Here is an 18,633-nt window from a genome sequence, read left to right as displayed (position 1 = left end):
CACCCGGTTCTGTTCCATCCGGAGTGAGAGTGAATACAGGGGTTTTTGACTCGAGGCTCAGGGAGAATGTGATGAGAGAACTGGAGATGAAAACGTTTAAATGAGAAACAGAATAAAAACTGCAGCAAAAGTTAAACTCCAACAGCTTAATTCTTAGTAGCGCCATTATTTATTACACCTCATATAAATAACTTTAATTTAATCTAGTACTATGGTGTGTGTGTGTGTGTGTGTGTGTGTGTGTGTGTGTGTGTGTGTGTGTGTGTGTTTAGAATTACAGGTGTTACAGGTGTTTACTCACCCACACCTGCATCACCACATAAAGTATGTAGATTTGTGTATCTGAATAATGACGGAGATTAGAAGTGTTCAGTATAAAACATGCATGTAGATATAATTTACTGACCTCAAACCTACATTTAGATATTTTCATGTTTTAATAAACGAATAAGAAAAAGCTGCAAGCTGCTGAGCACTCAGGAGAGATCACTTCTACAGAACATTCCATTTATTCATCATCATCATCCCCTTTTTAGAAATCCTCTCTAATTTGGATCTTTTTCAGTCTGATCATTTATCTGTGATCAGTGGGGGAATCTGATTGGGTTGCAATTCATTAAAAAACTTTTTTTTTAAAGGTATAATTTTTTTCTTAAACAGAATTTTAAGTGGCTCGAATTAAATGTGTTAATAAATACACTTTGTGGTTGTGTAGTGTTTTGGGTGGATGTGGTGATGTGAATGTGGTGGTGTAGTGTTTTGGGCGGATGTGTTTGTGTATTTTGTGGGTGGATGTGGTTGTGTGGTGTTTTGGCTGGATGTGGTGTTATGGGTGGATGTGGTTGTGTGGTGTTTTGGGTGGTTGTGGTGTTTTGGGTGGTTGTGTGGTGTGTTGGGTGGTTGTGTGGTGTTTTGGGTGGATGTGGTTGTGTGGTGTTTTGGGTGGATGTGGTTGTGTGGTGTTTTGGGTTGATGTGGTTGTGTGGTGTTTTGGGTGGATTTGGTGGTGTAGTTTTGGGTGGATGTGGTTGTGTGGTGTTTTGGGTGGGGGTGGTTGTGTGGTGTTTTGGGTGGATGTGGTGGTGTAGTTTTGGGTGCATGTGGTTGTGTGGTGTTTTGGGTGGATGTGGTTGTGTGGTGTTTTGGGTGGATGTGGTGTTATGGGTGGATGTGGTTGTGTGGTGTGTTGGGTGGATGTGGTGTGTGGTGTTTTGGGTGGATGTGGTGTTATGGGTGGATGTGGTTGTGTGGTGTGTTGGGTGGTTGTGGTTGTGTGGTGTTATGGGTGGATGTGGTTGTGTGGTGTTTTGGGTGGATGTGGTTGTGTGGTGTTTTGGGTGGATTTGGTGGTGTAGTTTTGGGTGGATGTGGTTGTGTAGTTTTGGGTGGATGTGGTTGTGTGGTGTTTGGGTGGATGTGGTTGTGTGGTGTTTTGGGTGGTTGTGTGTGTTTTGGGTGGATGTGGTTGTGTGGTGTTTTGGGTGGATGTGGTGTTATGGGTGGATGTGGTTGTGTGGTGTTTGGGTGGTTGTGTGGTGTTTTGGATGGATGTGGTTGTGTGGTGTTTTGGGTGGATGTGGTTGTGTAGTTTTGGGTGGATGTGGTGGTGTAGTTTTGGGTGGATGTGGTTGTGTGGTGTTTTGGGTGGATGTGGTTGTGTGGTGTTTTGGGTGGATGTGGTTGTGTGGTGTTGGGTGGATGTGGTGTGTGGTGTTTTGGGTGGATGTGGTTGTGTGGTGTTTTGGGTGGATGTGGTTGTGTAGTTTTGGGTGGATGTGGTGGTGTAGTTTTGGGTGGATGTGGTTGTGTGGTGTTTTGGGTGGATGTGGTTGTGTGGTGTTTTGGGTGGATGTGGTTGTGTGGTGTTGGGTGGATGTGGTGGTGTGGTGTTTTGGGTGGATGTGGTGGTGTAGTTTTGGGTGGATGTGGTTGTGTGGTGTTTTGGGTGGATGTGGTTGTGTGGTGTTTTGGGTGGATGTGGTTGTGTGGTGTTTGGGTGGATGTGGTGTGTGGTGTTTTGGGTGGATGTGGTGGTGTAGTTTTGGGTGGATGTGGTTGTGTGGTGTTTGGGTGGTTGTGGTTGTGTGGTGTTATGGGTGGATGTGGTTGTGTGGTGTTTTGGGTGGATGTGGTTGTGTGGTGTTTTGGGTGGATGTGGTTGTGTAGTTTTGGGTGGATGTGGTTGTGTAGTTTTGGGTGGATGTGGTTGTGTGGTGTTTTGGGTGGATGTGGTTGTGTGGTGTTTTGGGTGGTTGTGTGGTGTTTTGGGTGGATGTGGTTGTGTGGTGTTTTGGGTGGATGTGGTGTTATGGGTGGATGTGGTTGTGTGGTGTTTTGGGTGGTTGTGTGGTGTTTTGGATGGATGTGGTTGTGTGGTGTTTTGGGTGGATGTGGTTGTGTAGTTTTGGGTGGATGTGGTGGTGTAGTTTTGGGTGGATGTGGTTGTGTGGTGTTGGGTGGATGTGGTTGTGTGGTGTTTTGGGTGGATGTGGTTGTGTGGTGTTTTGGGTGGTTGTGTGTGTTTTGGGTGGATGTGGTTGTGTGGTGTTTTGGGTGGATGTGGTTGTGTAGTTTTGGGTGGATGTGGTGGTGTAGTTTTGGGTGGATGTGGTTGTGTGGTGTTTTGGGTGGATGTGGTTGTGTGGTGTTTTGGGTGGATGTGGTTGTGTGGTGTTGGGTGGATGTGGTGGTGTGGTGTTTTGGGTGGATGTGGTGGTGTAGTTTTGGGTGGATGTGGTTGTGTGGTGTTTTGGGTGGATGTGGTTGTGTGTGGTGTTTTGGGTGGATGTGGTTGTGTGGTGTTTGGGTGGATGTGGTGTGTGGTGTTTTGGGTGGATGTGGTGGTGTAGTTTTGGGTGGATGTGGTTGTGTGGTGTTTTGGGTGGATGTGGTTGTGTGGTGTTTTGGGTGGATGTGGTTGTGTGGTGTTTTGGGTGGATGGTCTGCAGGACTGTATGGTGGGTGGATGCTCTTGAAGAGTGAAGGAATAATAAATGAAAAGAAATTGATGGCTGACAGGATGCAGGGTTTCATCAGTGGGTGGAGGTTTGGATTGATTGTGGTTTGAAGGTTTAATGGTTGGATGGGTTGTGGTCTTAGTGGATAGATGGATGGATGGATGGATGAATGAATGGTTTTGGTAGATGAATGGCTGAATGACCCCTTGGTTACATGAATGGATGGTGATTTTTAATGGATGAATAGATGGATGAATAGTTATTTTGATGGAGGAATAGATGGATGAATGGACAGATGATTGGTGATTTTGATGTCTGGTTGGAGGTATGTAGGGATGGTGGAGGATTTGAATTGATAGATGAATAAATGAATTGATGGGTTGATTGGTAGTTTTAATGACTGGATGGATGGATTTTGAATTTGATTGAATGGTTAGAGGACTGGATGGATGGATTGATAGATTAAGTGCTTTTTGATAGATGGATGTTGGTTATGATGTTGGTTATGATGTTGGTTATGATGTATAGTTAGTGTGTGGTTTAGATAAATCGATAGATGTTGCTTTGAATGAATGGTGAAATTTTGGATTTGGATTTAGTTTTTGATGAATGGAGGGATAGATGGGTAAAGGGAGGGATGGATGGATAGAGGGAGGGATAGATGGGTAGAGGGAGGGATGGTGAGATATGATTGGCTTTTTTTTTTATTACAGATGAATATGATATTAACCATCAGGTTACATCCTGTCTCAGGTACAGTTAGGAGAAAAAGAAAGTACACCCTCTGTTCTCACTCTCTTTATTTATCGGATCCTAAATCACATTCTCATTAACTTCTATCAACAAACATACCCTCAGGTGTGAACAAATAAGTACACCCTGTAATTCAGTAACATGTAGAAGAAGAAACGTTTGTGTGCTTCATTGCTGCATCGCTTCACTTCAGTGTTTGAGGGAAATCACTTCTGCACACAAACATTTTACTCCAAAACCAACACCTTCAGTCTGACGTGTTGGGATCACAGTTGTCCAACCTCCAACCCAGCGTTCCTCCTCACGTTAATCTCAGGAACATCTGTATAAAGTGAAGATCATCATTACCTCAGTGCCTGCAGGGTTTTATCTCCTGGTTCTCCAAAACATTCCCAGATCATCGCTCCACCTCCTCCACAGTGCTTCACTTCACATCTAGACCGGGGTGTTTGTGGTGATGTGCCGTGCTTGGATTTCACCATGATGGAAAAAATGGATCTTTAATTTAGTCTCATTGATCTGAAGAACGTTTAGAGATTTCTTCTACTGACCCGTCACACTTTTCTGGGTCTTCAGAAATGAGTGGAGGTGAGGGTTATATTTCTCTCTCTCTCTCTCTCTCTCTCTCTCTCTCTTTCTCTCTCCCTCCTTACATTCGCTCTATCACTTTTCTTTTTTTTTTTACTCTTGTTTGCATCTCTCTCACACGCTCTCTCTCTCCTTACACTTTCTCTTTTCTCCCTCTTTTCTATCCTCTCCTTTTTTCTATTGCTCTTTCTTCTCCCTTGTTTTCACTTGTTCTTGCTCTTTCCTCTGTCTCACCTTTTTAATCACTCTTTTTCTTGTTTGCTCTTGTTTGTAGCTAGTTCTCTCTCTCTCTCGTGCTCACGTGAGCAGTGAAGGTCCTGACCCTGGTGTGAACCTGCAGGAGCCTCCCACTCCTCAGCAGAAAGCCAGATGTCCTGAAGCCTCTCCATTTTGTAAAACAATCGTCCTGAATTTCACCTTGGCCTTCTGACCCTTTCAGGATTGATGAGCAGGAATGATTGCTTCTCTTCTTTTCTGCTCTGCTCTGTTCTTCCTCTTGTCTGAACTCATGACTCCTGTCCCGGGAGGATGAAGATACACACCTGAGTGCTCCACAGCATGTGTCTGAGAGGTTCTGCTCTTAATGAGGAGATAAGGAGGAAGAGGGTGTACATACTTTTACCACCAGGGTTCTGAATGTTGGATTAGTTTTCGGTGTGCAGACAGAAACAGGGGGTGACGCTGCTTAAAGGAGTGGATGAAGAACAGATGATTATTATCTCTTTTTCTTAATGATCCACCTCTCTCTCTCTCTCTCTCTCTCTCTCTCTCTCTCTCTCTCTCTCTGTCTCTGTCTCTTTTTCTCCATCTCCCACTCACACACACACACTCTCTCTATCTCCCTCTCTGTCTCTCTCTCTCTCTGTGTCTCTCTCTCTCTCTCTCTATCAGGATGGAGTGGAGAGTGAGAACAGGAGGAATGTGAGGTGTAAGAACGTTCCCAGTCTCCCTGTACACCAGGAGGAGGAGGTGAGGCGTATATGCGCGTGCGCACACACACACACACTCACTCACATACATACACACACACACACTCCCCTTAATATATTAGTGATGTGCATCTCCATAACTGAAGCCGATGCGATTCGTTTCTCGATGTGTAACTGAGGATACGATACATTAAAGATCCACATGAAGCAGCTACTGATACGATTCCCCCGTTACGATCCGATTTCCATTCGATTCTACATGATGTGATTCAGTGGAGAAATTCTGCTGCTCTGCAATTCAATAAAGTACAGAAAGTTCACTTTTATTTCTTTGGTTTAAACAGACAACAAATCATCAATTTACTTCAGAGCCTTCTGACTTCTAACTCACGTCCCTTTCACACACACACACACGTCCTTATAGTGAAGAGACACGCCTCGGCCTCTGTAGTGCTTCGAAACGTCATGTTCACGCAGCAGCGTATATATTCACATAGCGGCAGCGGCGTATGTATTCACATAGCGGCAGCAGCGTATAGTCACATAGCGGCAGCGGCGTATATATTCACATAGCAGCAGCGTATATATTCACATAGCAGCAGCGTATATATTCACATAGCAGCAGCGTATATATTCACATAGCAGCAGCGTATATTCACATAGCAGCAGCGTATATATTCACATAGCGGCAGCGGCGTATATATTCACATAGCAGCAGCATATATATTCACATAGCAGCAGCGGCGTATATATTCACATAGCAGCAGCGTATATATTCACATAGCAGCAGCGTATATATTCACATAGCGGCAGCGGCGTATATATTCACATAGCAGCAGCGTATATATTCACATAGCAGCAGCGTATATATTCACATAGCAACAGCGTATATATTAACATAGCGGCAGCGGTGTATATATTCACATAGCAACAGCGTATATATTCACATAGCGGCAGCGGCGTATATATTAACATAGCAGCAGCGTATATATTAACATAGCAGCAGCGTATATATTCACATAGCGGCAGCGGCGTATATATTCACACAGCGGCAGCGGCGTATATATTCACATAGCGGCAGCGGCGTATATATTCACATAGCAGCAGCGTATATAGTCACATAGCGGCAGCGGCGTATATATTCACATAGCGGCAGCGGCGTATATATTAACATAGCGGCAGCGGCGTATATATTCACATAGCAGCAGCTTATATATTCACATAGCGGCAGCAGCGTATATATTCACATAGCAGCAGTGTATATATTCACATAGCGGCAGCGGTGTATATATTCACATAGCGGCAGCGGCGTATATATTAACATAGCAGCAGCGTATATATTCACATAGCAGCAGCGTATATATTCACATAGCGGCAGCAGCGTATGTATTCACATAGCGGCAGCGGCGTATATATATTCACATAGCGGCAGCGGCGTATATTCACATAGCGGCAGCAGCGTATATTCACATAGCGGCGTATATTCACATAGCGGCGGCGTATATATTAACATAGCGGCAGCGGCGTATATATTCACATAGCAGCAGCGGCGATATATTAACATAGCAGCAGCGTATATATTCACATAGCGGCAGCGGCGTATATATTCACACAGCGGCAGCGGCGTATATATTCACATAGCGGCAGCGGCGTCTATATTCACATAGCAGCAGCGTATATATTCACATAGCGGCAGCGGCGTATATATTCACACAGCGGCAGCGGCGTATATATTCACATAGCAGCGTATATATTAACATAGCAGCAGCGGCGTATATATTCACATAGCAGCAGCGTATATAGTCACATAGCGGCAGCGGCGTATATATTCACATAGCGGCAGCGGCGTATATATTAACATAGCGGCAGCGGCGTATATATTCACATAGCAGCAGCTTATATATTCACATAGCGGCAGCAGCGTATATATTCACATAGCAGCAGTGTATATATTCACATAGCGGCAGCGGTGTATATATTCACATAGCGGCAGCGGCGTATATATTAACATAGCAGCAGCGTATATATTCACATAGCAGCAGCGTATATATTCACATAGCGGCAGCAGCGTATATATTCACATAGCGGCAGCGGCGTATATATATTCACATAGCGGCAGCGGCGTATATATTCACATAGCGGCAGCGGCGTATATATTCACATAGCGGCAGCGGCGTATATATTAACATAGCGGCAGCGGCGTATATATTCACATAGCAGCAGCGTATATATTCACATAGCGGCAGCGGCGTATATATTAACATAGCAGCAGCGTATATATTCACATAGCGGCGGCGTATATATTCACATAGCGGCAGCGGCGTATATATTCACATAGCGGCAGCGGCGTATATATTCACATAGCGGCAGCGGCGTATATATTCACATAGCGGCAGCGTATATATTCACATAGCGGCAGCGGCGTATATATTCACATAGCGGCGGCGTATATATTCACATAGCAGCAGCGGCGTATATATATTTTCACATAGCGGCAGCGGCGTCTATATTCACATAGCGGCAGCGGCGTCTATATTCACATAGCGGCAGCGTATATATTCACATAGCGGCAGCGGCGTATATATTCACATAGCGGCAGCGGCGTATATATTCACGCAGCGGCGTATATATTCACACAGCGGCAGCGGCGTATATATTCACACAGCGGCAGCGGCGTATATATTAACATAGCGGCAGCGGCGTATATATTCACATAGCAGCAGCGTATATATTCACATAGCGGCAGCGGCGTATATATTAACATAGCAGCAGCGTATATATTCACATAGCGGCAGCGGCGTATATATTCACATAGCGGCAGCGGCGTATATATTCACATAGCGGCAGCGGCGTATATATTCACATAGCGGCAGCGGCGTATATATTCACATAGCGGCAGCGTATATATATTCACATAGCGGCAGCGCGTATATATTCACATAGCGGCAGCGGCGTATATATTCACATAGCGGCAGCGGCGTATATATTCACATAGCAGCAGCAGCGTATATATATTTTCACATAGCGGCAGCGGCGTCTATATTCACATAGCGGCAGCGGCGTCTATATTCACATAGCGGCAGCGTATATATTCACATAGCGGCAGCGGCGTCTATATTCACATAGCGGCAGCGGCGTATATATTCACATAGCGGCAGCGGCGTATATATTCACATAGCGGCAGCGGCGTATATATTCACACAGCGGCAGCGGCGTATATATTCACATAGCGGCAGCGGCGTATATATTCACATAGCGGCAGCGCCGTATATATTCACATAGCGGCAGCGGCGTATATTCACATAGCGGCAGCGCGTATATATTCACATAGCGGCAGCGGCGTATATATTCACATAGCGGCAGCGGCGTATATATATTTTCACATAGCAGCAGCGGCGTCTATATTCAAATAGCGGCAGCGGCGTCTATATTCACATAGCGGCAGCGGCAGATATATTCACATAGCAGCAGCGGCATATATAGTCACATAGCGGCAGCGGCGTATTCACGCAGCGGCAGATATATTCACATAGCAGCAGCGGCATATATAGTCACATAGCGGTAGCGGCAGATATAGTCACATAGCAGCAGCGGCATATATAGTCACATAGCAGCAGCGCCATATATAGTCACATAGCGGCATCGTCGTATTCGCATAGCGGCAGCGGCGCTGCAAATGTTTCTACTGATGCAAAAATTTTCGAAACAATGCACTGTGATATAAACACACATTCATAATATTATATATATATTAAATCATTGTGGTTTTATTTCTTCTCAGATGTCTCCTGCTCAAGTTGGAAAAAGTTCCCATGATTCCCAGTTGAGTCTGAAAGGGAAAAAGGAGGGAAAGTTGCAGAAGATTGGAGATTTCCTGAACAGCTCCCCAACAATCCTGGGCAGTAAAGGTGAGAGAGAGAGGGAGTGAGAGAGAATGAGGAGAAGGAGGGAGAGAGAATGAGGAGAAGGAGGGAGAGAGAATAAGAAGGAGGGAGAGAGAATGAGGAGAAGGAGGGAGAGAGTGATGGTATAAGACACTGAGTTCTCGTTATATAATCGTTGTATAAATAATATTGAACATTTTACTTTTCCGTTTCTGCTTCTCTCCATCTGTCTCTCGATCTCTGCTTTGAACATCTATTTATCTGTTTGTCTGTTCTTCTCTCTACTTGTCCCCATCTGTATGCCTTTACACTCCCTCTCTCTCTCTCTCTCTCTGTCTGTAGCTAAGAGGATTATGGGGTTAATGAGTGGAAGGTCTCCGGATGAAGGCGGCGCGTCACTGAGTCTGAAACGCTCCAAACAAAAGATTAACATCTCCTCGCCTATGAACATCTCCGCTAATCAGGTGCACACACACACACACACACACACACACACGGTGTTCCCTCTCTGCAGCCGAAAATGAAATTATAGCCAAATGTTCTGAATAATTAACTGCAGATCATCAGAGACGTGGAGGAGAAAGAGGATCAGCTGAACATCAAAAAGCGACTTCGCACCAAGACCCCCAAGTAGAACTTTCTCCTCCATCATGGGCACGACATCATCGCCGTGACATCATCAGCGCTACGACTTTCAAAACGTCCTCAGCATCATCCTGACATCATCGGTGCTACGGCAACATCGCCGCTGTTCTGACCATTTTTGTCAATTACATCACCAATATAATATCAATGCTACGCCATCTACGCTATGACGCGTTGTTGCGTCAACTTCATCAATATGACATCATCTAGGATTAGGGTTAGTCGTTATGATGTCCTTAGCTCTATTACATCATCAGTGTTACATTGCTGTTGCATTTCTGTATAACCGGTACAGCATTGTCATCACATCGACGTCATGACGACGTTATCACCACCATTGCCACGCCATCATCACTACGATACTATCATTCTTGCGTCGACGTTGTCGCTATGATATCATTTATGCTATGAGCTTGTTGCTACGATAACGCAATCACCATGACATCATTGCTACCACCTTGTCAATGTGATATCAACACTATGACATCATTGTTGAAACGCCGTAGCTATGATCACATAATCACTACGACATCACTACATCATCTCCTCCTCTCACCAGCACTTTTTTATCCTTCCTGTTTTTATTGCACGTTTATCCTAAATCACTTGGTGTTTTATACTGTATTATATATCAGTGTTTTATTTCTGTACCTTTTACTTCATCAGCTTTAAAACTAATGATATACATAAAGCTACAGGGGGAATTTCGTTTTGTTTCTATGACGATTGTTTATTCAGAATGTCTGGATAAATAAATGAATGAATAATCAAACAGCGTTTCTGTAATAACACCTCATTCACCTGAGACCTGAGAGATTCATCCATTACAAACACCTAGAGAAGGAGCTAGAATAGAATCTATCAGCTAGAATTCTGACCCTCAAAGACCTGTTAGTCTGCCTTTAAAATGTCCACTACATTTATTGTCCTAAATTAGATGCACCTGTTTGAGGTCGTTAGCTGCATAAAGACACCTGTCCACCCCATACAATCAGTAAGAATCCAACTACTAACATGGCCAAGACCAAAGAGCTGTCCAAAGACACTAGAGACAAAATTGTACACCTCCACAAGGCTGGAAAGGGCTACGGGGAAATTGCCAAGCAGCTTGGTGAAAAAAGGTCCACTGTTGGAGCAATCATTAGAGAATGGAAGAAGCTAAACATGACTGTCAGTCTCCCTCGGACTGGGGCTCCATGCAAGATCTCACCTTGTGGGGTCTCAATGATCTTAAGAAAGGTGAGAAATCAGCCCAGAACTACACGGGAGGAGCTGGTCAATGACCTGAAAAGAGCTGGGACCACCGTTTCCAAGGTTACTGTTGGTAATACACTAAGACGTCATGGTTTGAAATCATGCATGGCACGGAAGGTTCCCCTGCTTAAACCAGCACATGTCCAGGCACGTCTTAAGTTTGCCAATGACCATTTGGATGATCCAGAGGAGTCATGGGAGAAAGTCATGTGGTCAGATGAGACCAAAATAGAACTTTTGGGTCATAATTCCACTAAACATGTTTGGAGGAAGAAGAATGATGAGTACCATCACAAGAACACCATCCCTACTGTGAAGCATGGAGGCGGTAGCATCATGCTTTGGGGGTGTTTTTCTGCACATGGGACAGGGCGACTGCACTGTATTAAGGAGAGGATGACCGGGGCCATGTATTGCAAGATTTTGGGGAACAACCTCCTTCCCTCAGTTAGAGCATTGAAGATGGGTCGAGGCTGGGTCTTCCAACATGACAATGACCAAGCACACAGCCAGGATAACCAAGGAGTGGCTCTGTAAGAAGCATATCAAGGTTCTGGCGTAGCCTAGCCAGTCTCCAGACCTAAACCCAATAGAGAATCTTTGGAGGGAGCTCAAACTCCGTGTTTCTCAGCGACAGGCCAGAAACCTGACTGATCTAGAGAAGATCTGTGTGGAGGAGTGGGCCAAAATCCCCCCTGCAGTGTGTGCAAACCTGGTGAAAAACTACAGGAAACGTTTGACCTCTGTAATTGCAAACAAAGGCTACTGTACCAAATATTAACATTGACTTTCTCAGGTGTTCAAATACTTATTTGCAGCTGTATCATACAAATAAATAGTTTAAAAATCATACATTGTGATTTCTAGATTATTTTTTTTAGATTATGTCTCTCACAGTGGACATGCACCTACAATGACAATTTCAGACCCCTCCATGATTTCTAAGTGGGAGAACTCGGAAAATAGCAGAGTGTTCAAATACTTATTTTCCTCACTGTAGGTAGGCAGGCAGGCAGGCAGGACTTTGTCATTGCATAGTACAGGTACACAGCAATGAAATGCAGTTTATCATCTAGAAGTTCAAAAAGAGCAATAGTGCAGATAAATAAGTAGCATATTTACAGCATGTGATATTTATGTGTATATATAAACATATGTACAGTGAATAAATATAAAGGCTGTAGCAGTGCAGAGACGTGTGGAGATCATTAAGAAGTACAGATAAATGTTCTAAGGCTACGGCATTGAAGAAATGTGCAAGCTGAATAAACAAATTATATATACATGAATGTGAGATGTTGTGCAGAATGTACAGTAAGGACATAAAGATACACGTAGATAAAATAGTGCAGATGTACGTAAAGCACAATATGTGTGGAGAATGAGGAGTATAAAAGATATACTGTGTAATTGTACAGAAGTTCTATACAGTGTTTATACAGTGATCTAGCGGTGTAGTGTAGAGTTCAGTAGTGTGATGGTGAGGGGAAAAAGCTGGTCCTGAACCTGCTGGTTTTGGTGCGTATGTTCCTGTAGTTCTTTGATAGAAGGAGGTTAAACAGTTTATGACTGGGATGGGAAGAGTCTTTTATGATGATGTGAGCTCTGCACAGACATCTGCTGTGGTGAAGGTGTTCAGTGGCAGGTAGTTGGGTGCCAGTGATGCGTCATGCGGTTTTGTCCAGCCTTTGCAGGGCTTTACGTTCACACACAATGGAGCCTCCGTACCATACATTGATGGAGTTGGTCAGGATGCTCTCGATGATGCAGCGGTAGAAACTTGTTAAAATCCCTGGGGACTGATGAGCTTTCTTGAGACTTTTTAAGATGTACAGGCGCTGCTGTGCCTTCCCAACCAGAGCTGAAGTGTTCTGCTGCCAGGACAGATCCTCAGAGATGTGAACTCCCAGGAACTTAGCTAGAGACTCGCTCTACATCACTTCCATTGATGTTGACTGGGAAATGTCTCCTGCTGTTGGATTTCCGTCCAGCTCTTTAGTCTTCTAAGAGTTGAGAGTCAGGTTGTTGGTGGCACACCATGCTGTCATTCTTTGGATCTCTTCCCTGTAGGCCGATTTGTCGTTGTTGTCGATCTTGCCGACCACGGTGGTGTCATCTGCATACTTGATGAAGGTGTTGGAGGTTTACAGAGGAGCACAGTCGTGGGTGAACAGGAAGTATAGCAGTGAGCTCAGAATACAGCCCTGTGGTATGCCAGTGTTCAGAATGAGGGTTGAGGATACCTGGTTGCAACAACATAACAGATTGAGGTCTGTTGGTGAGAAGGTCCAGAATCCATCTGCAAGTGGAGGTGCAGATACCCAGGTCACTGAGCTTAGTGATCAGTACAGTGTGGAGGACTGTATTGAATGCAGAGCTAAAGTCAATAAACAGCATTCTGATGTAGGTGTTGCTTTTATCCAGGAGAGCTGAATGAAGAGCTGGGGAAAATGCATCCTCTGTCGACTTGTTCGAGCGATAGGTAAACTGGTGTGGGTGCAGTGTAGGTGAAGACCCACAGTGAGGTTAGGTATCCAATTATCTCGTTCATACAGCTGAGCAGTTGAGGGTTAAGGGCCTTGCTCAAGGGCCCAGCAGTCGATGATCTTTGCTTTAATCCTCCGTCCACACTCTCAGATGGACAGATCAATAAAGGAAATAAAGAATCGATTGTTTGTTACGGCGAACGACAGGAAGTGAGCCAATCTGTAACGCATGCCAGAAGTGTGGGGTCGAGCAACGAGGACAAAATGGAGGCGAGATCTTTGTGTGTGTGTGTGTGTGTGTGTGTGTGTGTGTGTGTGTGTGTGTGTGTGTGTGTGTGAGAGCAAGACATGAGAGGAGGATGAAGGAAAGCTGTTGTGAGAAAAGCAAAGAAAACAAATGTATTGATGTAATAATTGGATCTACTTTCTATTTAGTCTTGTGTGTGTGTGTGTTTGTTTCTATTTAGCAATTGTTTTTTTTGCTGCAGTTATCTTGTCCCTGTCTGTGTGTGTGTGTTTGTGTGTGTGTGTGTGTTTGCCTCACACTATTAGCATTTCAACAGTTCACTTGTTTTGACCCCCCCCTCCCCCCACCGATTCATTTCTTCTTCACACCTCCTCACTGAGCACCAAGTCAGAGACGAGCTGAAGGACACACACCCATCATCTCACCATCCAGGATGGATGGATAGTCAGATGGAGCATCACAAAAGAAGCATCATTCACTCTATCAGTTCTCCAGTGCGGCTTCATGTTGTTGTGTCCCCTGTGTGGTTTCTCCCTTCAGTTTCCTCTTCAGGTGCTGAAACGCTGCTCAGTCGTCTAAAGGTCTGCTTGAAGGTCCATGATTCTGGTTGTTTGGTTCATTATCTTTTTTGCTACAATGATGGTGGTGATAAAGTTTTTTTCTGATTCATTTGATTTCATTTCCATGTAAATGTTTTTGTAGACTTCAAAACATGAACACCAGACATCTGTCTATGGGGGAACAGTCAGCTATTTAGGAGCAAAAGAAAGAAAAAAAATCATCCAACTCTCAAAAACATACATTTCTCCAAACATGTATTTATCCATCTTTCCAAACCATCCATCTGTCCCTCCATCAATTCATTTATCCATCCATCCATCAAAACCAAACATCCATCCGTCCATCTATTCATCTCTTAAAATCATCAATCCATAGCTGCTTCTGTAGCTAATCTCAATGAATGATGGAGCAGCAGAATAAATTCAGATCACAGTGTGGAGAAAGATCTGCTCATGAAGCTACCATGCAAGCCCAAGCCATGTCACCACCTCCACCACCACCACCATGCTTCACTCTTAAACTGGTGTGTTGTGGGTCTTGAACAGATCCTTTCTCTTTCCAAAATTTGGTATTTTCCATCACTTTGGTAGAGGTTTCTCTTAGTTCCAGAACATTTGTAGCTAACTTTGTGCACTGAAGCATTATCATGATGGAAAAGGTTTTGGGTCTCCTAGTTCAAGTAAAGGAAAATGTCATTCTCCTGCTTCCAAAGACGTCCTCCACAGTTGTGTGTCTGCAAGTTTGTGGAAGTAAGTGAGTGTGTGATCACAGTGTTCATCAGGAGTAGTGCCCTTCACATTTACACACACACACACAGACACACACAGCTATCCTTCTGGGAATTTTCCATTAATGCTAATATCAATCAGTGCGATGCAACTGCTTTACCTAATGCTAACGCTAACCTCAGAAAAAGAAGGAAAACTTCAGCACATGATACAAACTGTCTGATTTTCCCAAAAACATGAGGACATTTGGTTCTCACCAAGATGTCCATGTGCTTCCTGTCTTTCAGATCTGGTTTTATATCGTAAATCTGATTATAGATGACAGATTGATTGAAGTAGCTATGAGTTAAACAGTAACCATCACTAATTTACATGACCAGGAGATCTATGTGATGTTCTGCTTCACTACAACACAACAACACATACCCTGAAGATCTTCTCTGCTTCATTTAACAGAAAATTGTCTGTTACACCACAATACACCAAAGAATCAATAAACTGAAAATGAAAGAAAAGGGAGGAAAACATGTTCTCACATTAAAACAATGAAAAGCTGGAGTTTTATTAACTGAAATAGAGCCACTGCAAAATTGTGCATGTAATAAATAATAATATATAATACATTTAAATAAATAAATATCAAATATATTTGTATTTGTTTACGATGTAGTGGTGGGTGGAGTCACGTGGTTTAGTGGGCAGAGTCTGTTACAGGTGGTTCAGTGGGTAAATTGGGTTTGTATTATTGCAGCAATCCTGAGGTTTGTTGATGCTCTAAGGATACACTTTCAGGCATTTATTTGCATACTGGAACCTGATTGGCTTTTGCATTAGATGATGTAATGATGTCTCTGCTTTGCCAGATTCTCCACTTTAATGTTTAATTTAAAAAAATTGACATTTTCCTGAGCACCTGAATAAACTTCCCTGAAAGGATGAGGTGAAGGAGAGGAGAAGAAAAAGAAGGCGGATTTTAATTCCTCTGGTCCATCTACAGTTATAAATCTTCTCCTGCTGTCTGTGTGTGTGTGTGTGTGTGTGTCCTTGTGTAGTAATGTATATGCCTCATGCTCTTAACACCTCAAATGCTTCAAGTACACACACACAAACAGTGTGTGTGTATATTGGAGATATTGATGGGACGTTCTTGTCCTTCAGCTGGAGACACGAAGTGGAATATTAATCTTCACTTCCACTCATCTGCACTGCACACTGATCTGTTCTTCATTTATCCGTCTTCTTTCTTGTTCTCCCTCAGCATCATTTACATCAATTACTGCATTAATTAATATCAGTTAACAAACAGACAAAGACTTTAAAGCACAATTCACTGCAGATTCTTTATGATTTATGATCATAAAGAAGAGTGGGTGAAGTCAGTGGGCTCAGAGTGGGTGGAGTCAGCTGGTAATGTGGGTGGGGTCAGTTGGTTTAGTGGGTGGAGTGAGTGGGTTATGTAACACACTGCAGTGAAACAGCAGAGTAACACACAGCAGTGAAACACACACCAGAGTAACACACAGCAGTGAAATAGCAGGATAACACACAGCAGTGAAACACACACCAGAGTAACACACAGCAGTGAAACAGTAGAGTAACACACAGCAGTGAAACACACATCAGAGTAACACACAGCACTGAAACAGTAGAGTAACACACTGCAGTGAAACAGTAGAGTAGCACACTGCAGTGAATCAGTAGAGTAACACACTGCAGTGAAACAGTAGAGTAACACACTGCAGTGAATCAGTAGAGTAACACACTGCAGTGAAACAGCAGAGTAACACACAGCAGTGAAACACACACCAGAGTAACACACAGCAGTGAAATAGCAGGATAACACACAGCAGTGAAACAGTAGAGTAACACACTGCAGAGTAACACAGCAGTGAAACAGTAGAGTAACACACAGCAGTGAAACACACATCAGAGTAACACACAGCAGTGAAACAGTAGAGTAAAACACTGCAGTGAATCAGTAGAGTAACACACTGCAGTGAATCAGTAGAGTAACACACTGCAGTGAATCAGTAGAGTAACACACAGCAGTGAAACACACATCAGAGTAACACACTGCAGTGAATCAGTAGAGTAACACACTGCAGTGAATCAGTAGAGTAACACACTGCAGTGAATCAGTAGAGTAACACACTGCAGTGAATCAGTAGAGTAACACACTGCAGAGTAACACACAGCAGTGACCCCAGTGGGGAAAAGGTTTGATAGAAATTTCTTGGGTGTTTTCAGGTTGTTGAAGTGGCTGTGGGGGATGCAGATTTGTGAGAGCACATCGGAGACGTTGCTGATATTTGTTGGTTCTTCTCTGCCAAACCTGCTCTTTATTTATTTATTTTCATATATTTTATTTTTATTCTCTCACCGCGAAGACGTAATCTGAGTTTTACAGTTTGGAAAAAAGTTCATTTGGCTGAGCATCAACACAAACACACATTATCCCATTAGTTTATGTGTGTGTGTGTGTGTGTGTGTGTGTGTGTGTGAGACAGTAAAACTGTCCTGAAGGTTATAATTGAAAGGACAGATTCTCTACACAGCATTAAAACTTCCATCTGCTGAACGTTTCTGATTTTACTTCTGCAAACTTTTCCTTTCCAGACACTAATAATTCTCTCACGTTTCATTTTCCCTCATTGTGAAGACGGACTCATTGTTATGGTCGTAATCCCTCGTTTTATTTCTCCTTCGTTAGTGGTTTCATGTTTTTCTTTCTCTGGCGAGTTTATTGTTTTAACGCTCGTAGTTGTGTCTTTTAAACCACGCTTCACTGATCACAAACATCACATTAATCTTCTGTTCTCGTCGTCACGGTTTGTTTTCTTATAACTAACACACACACACACACACACACACACACACACACACACACACACACACACAGAATTAGAATTTATGAACAGAGTTTGTTCTGTTCATGAGAGTCCAACATCTGCTTTACATGGTTTGGAGTGGAAGATCTCCTGCTGTAGAGCTCTGATCTCAACTCTACTGAACAGCTTTGGGGTGTATGTGAACGCTGACTGAACCCCAGTCCTTCTCACCTTCTCACCTACATCACTACCTGAATACACACTTGTGGCTGATGAACACAAATGCCCACAAACACACTCCAAAATCTAGTGGAACATCTTCCCAGAAGAGTGGAGGAAATACAGATTATTAAATTGTGACTATACTGATTACCAGGTGTCCGCAAACTTTTGGCAATATAGTGTTGGTGTGTGTCCGGATGAATGGATGGATATGTATGTGTGTGTGTGTGTGTGTGTGTGTGTGTGTGTGTGTGTGTGTGTACATACATGCAGTGTGTCTTTGAGAAATAGTTTTCACTCTTTTCTGTCCATAAAGTGCAAATATAATTAAATTTTTTTATAATAATTATAATATATTATTGTTAGATAATAATGAATAAAATTATATTAAATAAAATTAATAAAATGAATAATAATAATTGTACACTATTTTAAACTTAAACAATTTCAATTAAATACTTTAATATCATTCAGACCAACGTCAAAAGAAAATCCATTATTGATTGATGAAATTGTTGACCATCAGTTTTCAATTTCTGTTCTGAAGAAGC

The 18,633-nt window shown here is 43.2% G+C and overlaps 1 protein-coding gene across 7 annotated transcripts in view; it reads left to right on the top strand.

The window, feature by feature from the left end:
* kif20ba (kinesin family member 20Ba) overlaps nt 1-10,528 on the top strand; it is a 33,441-nt gene extending 22,913 nt beyond the window's left edge. For all 7 annotated transcript variants that reach the window (XM_046856229.1, XM_046856223.1, XM_046856226.1 and 4 more), the window contains 4 exons: nt 5,190-5,267; nt 9,009-9,135; nt 9,454-9,575; nt 9,671-10,528. In XM_046856229.1, the coding sequence (XP_046712185.1) occupies nt 5,190-5,267; nt 9,009-9,135; nt 9,454-9,575; nt 9,671-9,745 (402 nt within the window). In that variant the 3' untranslated portion in view covers nt 9,746-10,528. The remainder of the gene's footprint in view (nt 1-5,189; nt 5,268-9,008; nt 9,136-9,453; nt 9,576-9,670) is intronic.
* The last annotated feature ends 8,105 nt before the right edge of the window (nt 10,529-18,633 follow it).

The sequence above is a fragment of the Silurus meridionalis genome, chromosome 8, assembly GCF_014805685.1.
Source record: "Silurus meridionalis isolate SWU-2019-XX chromosome 8, ASM1480568v1, whole genome shotgun sequence".
In the NCBI taxonomy this organism is placed as follows: domain Eukaryota; kingdom Metazoa; phylum Chordata; class Actinopteri; order Siluriformes; family Siluridae; genus Silurus; species Silurus meridionalis.
The sequence above is the reverse complement of the archived record's forward strand: the minus strand, read 5'-3'. Positions and strand labels throughout refer to the sequence as shown.